Below are 2,933 nucleotides of genomic sequence, written 5' to 3'. Positions count from 1 at the left end.
GTCTAAACATTATAAAGATATATTTTTTAAAGCTTCTGTAACAAAAATAGAATATCAACACACAGGTTCATTTTAACTCATAGATCCTTCTTATTCCTCTGAATTAATTTTAATTAAATGCATACTTTAGCTTATGTAATCACATTAATGTTGTTTTAACTTGCAGAGGTGCGCTTTCATTTAGTAGTTTGTGCACATGTGTAATAAAAAGCCAAGGAATATTGCTTTGAAGTGGTTTTAGATATATAAAATCACACGATTCTACATTGTTTAATTGCATCTTTTATGCAGAATACACATTTTTATATTAAAAAATGATTTGTGTACTTTGTGTACATTTCTCAACATCTTAATGAATGGTGTATTTTAGTGAAATCTTTAGCACTTTTCATAAACTAAAAAAATATTTTTTAGACTCTTGTTTAGTTTTTAAAATGTATCTTATATCTGTCATTTGAGCACTGATTGTTGTTTTATGTTGTGTTTGCTGAGCAGAGAATGCAAACAGAAAAGTAAAATACTAATAAAACTGAAGGTAAAACATCATTATTGTGAATTTATTTGCTCATTCTCTTTATTCATCGTCTTGAACACAGGCAGTCATGGATAGCACAGTAACAACAAGACTGGTTGTTGTGATGATGCAGAAGAAAATGAGGTTGAGGAGATGAGAAACAGCGACAAACTCTGAGGCGTTTTCATCACCGTTCTGCAACAAACCTCAGCAGACGAGGCCTTTTTTATTTTCGTCGATTCGTCTTTTCTTTTGTCTTATTTTTTTTGTCATTCCTATTTCTGTCTTTCTCAGATCTTTCCTTTTTTATGATGTTTCCTTTTAAAGAGGAGCCACTGACGTCAGTAAAAACACCTGAAGATCGATCCTGGTGTGGTGAGCTGGAGCGGCATGAGCTCAGGAGTAGGAGGAGGTCGTTGTGAGAGAGGAAGAAGCAAAGGGAAGAGAAGAAGAAGAGGAGGTAAGAAGGTGTGAAGAAGAGTCCTTCCCTCTCAGCTCTCTCAGTGCTGGATCCTCCTGATCGACTGAATCTGGGGAGTCTGGGCGTGGGAGCCGAACTCACGGTAACACTTGTACTCTCCTCCGCGACAGTCGCTCTCCATGATGTACTGGTGGCCACGGTACCCAGGGTACTGGTAACACACAAAGCTGCAGGAAAACACAACGTCAAACACTGAGCAGAAGGTCTCTGTTGGTAGAGTTTCAGGTCTGTGTGAAGATAAACTTACGCTCCACAGTGAATCTGCATGGATCCAACCTCTTTGTTCATCCAGCCCATGGCCTGCAGAGAGGGGTAGTCATCGCACAGCTCGAACTGACGACCCATCATGTTCTCCATCTCGTAGATGGTCATACGGGACTCCTTGTGGCTCTGTGCGAAACAGCAAAAACAAAGTTGTAGCTCAGCTTGAGATGAGCTTAGCAGCAGCTGAGGATGATTCGATGTACGCTGAACCTACGGCGCAGCAGATGGGCCTGAAGGACATCATCCTCTCGATGCGGTAGGAGTTGCTGCCGCTGTAGGCCTCAAAGCGAGGGTAGTCGCCCTTCTCCAGCACGAACTGCTGGCCACAGAAGCTGGAGTGCTCGTAGCCCACCCAGCTGCAAACCAAAGCAAAATATCGAACTTTCAAGCCGAAAGATGCTCAATTTCAAGGTAAAAAGGGAGCTGAGTGGATACCTACGCGCCACACTCGACCTTCAGGGAGCGAATGTTCTCCATCCCACACTCCATGATGTTCTGGCAGCAGGCGGTGAACTCCACACGCCGGCCCTGGAAGTACTCCTGGTCGTACACGGTGATCTGAAAAAACAAATAAAATGAAGGCTTGACTCTGTCGATCCGTAAAACCAACACTCGAAGTGAAGCTGGACTCATTTTACCTTCCAGGGGCCCGTGGGCATGGGGTTGGTCTGAGCCATGTTGTCCTGTTTGTTTCAGCAGTACCTGTGGAGAAAACCCTCATGATCAGGATGAGGAGGAAATCACTCTCCAATATACACATATTTTATATTTATTTGTCAGTAAATTGAATCTGAAGCACATTAAATCCCAAGAAAAGTCAAAAATATGCATTCTTGATTATAAAGATGAACTTTCTCAGTAAATTGGGGTCCAAACTCGTCCACAGATTAGATTAGACTATTGTTGACTGTTTGAACTACCTACCCAAACTGGTGAGTAGCGTGGTGCAGGGTTCCACTGAACAGCCTACAGAAACATTGTGTACGGGGGGTTTATATACACAGAGGGGTGCCAGGGGCCGCGGGGGCCGGCACGCCTGGCCTCGTGTCAGCACTTTGCTTTGGGCTCCCATTGTTTTGTTGCGAGGGCCACCGAGGGGTTAACACACAGACACACGTCGATTCATGCAGAAACACAAAGAGAACACACCGAGTTACACACACCACCGCTGTGGCTCATCCACATGTTAGAGTATCTCCAACACACACTACATGCTAACAACACGCATGAGATCATTGGTGTGAAGGTGGAGGCCGACATGCGTTACATATTTCATGTGTTTATTCTCCGTGGTATTTGGGATGATTCTGTGCTAAAAACTGGAAATTCTGAGTTTTAATTCAGTCATTTTTAACCTTCCCCTTCGCAAGTCAAAAACACACAACACTACTGTGAATTAAAACAGAAAATAGCTAATAAACAGTGTAAAGAATGTAAAAAAAGGGTAGAAGCAAAGGTTTTTCAAACCTTCACTTTTTTTTACATTATTTAAATCAAAAGAGCAGCATCTTTCCTGTAAGTTTTTTCTAAAGAAAATCTCCTAGTCTGTAAAAACTCATAAATGACAACAGACCTTGCTGTATTTGTGTTTGTTTTTATACATTTTTTAATTTAAAGAATGAAAAGCACAGATTTAACTTAATTCAGAATCCCTCTAACAGAAAATTGTTTTTA

The 2,933-nt window shown here is 41.6% G+C and overlaps 1 protein-coding gene across 1 annotated transcript; it reads right to left on the bottom strand.

The window, feature by feature from the left end:
- Nucleotides 1-530: 530 nt before the first annotated feature.
- LOC106523462 (beta-crystallin A1) lies at nt 531-2,229 on the bottom strand. Its single transcript, XM_014016881.1, has 6 exons — nt 2,184-2,229; nt 1,898-1,961; nt 1,699-1,817; nt 1,474-1,615; nt 1,243-1,385; nt 531-1,162 (listed from the first exon to the last, which is right to left on the bottom strand). Exons 2-6 carry the CDS (start codon nt 1,934-1,936, stop codon nt 1,015-1,017), a joined length of 591 nt encoding a protein of 196 aa, XP_013872335.1. The 5' UTR covers nt 1,937-1,961; nt 2,184-2,229; the 3' UTR covers nt 531-1,014.
- Between the last annotated feature and the right edge of the window lie 704 nt (nt 2,230-2,933).

Source organism: Austrofundulus limnaeus, unplaced genomic scaffold (genome assembly GCF_001266775.1).
Source record: "Austrofundulus limnaeus strain Quisiro unplaced genomic scaffold, Austrofundulus_limnaeus-1.0 Scaffold157, whole genome shotgun sequence".
NCBI lineage: Eukaryota > Metazoa > Chordata > Actinopteri > Cyprinodontiformes > Rivulidae > Austrofundulus > Austrofundulus limnaeus.
The sequence above is the reverse complement of the archived record's forward strand: the minus strand, read 5'-3'. Positions and strand labels throughout refer to the sequence as shown.

What these genes read in the sequence shown, in the direction of transcription:
- LOC106523462 (XM_014016881.1), bottom strand. Translation starts at nt 1,936, where the DNA reads ATGGCTCAGACCAACCCCATGCCCACGGGCCCCTGGAAG. An exon ending in TCAGGCCCATCTGCTGCGCC is followed by an intron (nt 1,386 to 1,473) that starts GTAGGTTCAGCG and finishes TGTTTCGCACAG; the next exon opens with AGCCACAAGGAGTCCCGTAT. An exon ending in ATGCAGATTCACTGTGGAGC is followed by an intron (nt 1,163 to 1,242) that starts GTAAGTTTATCT and finishes GTTTTCCTGCAG; the next exon opens with CTTTGTGTGTTACCAGTACC.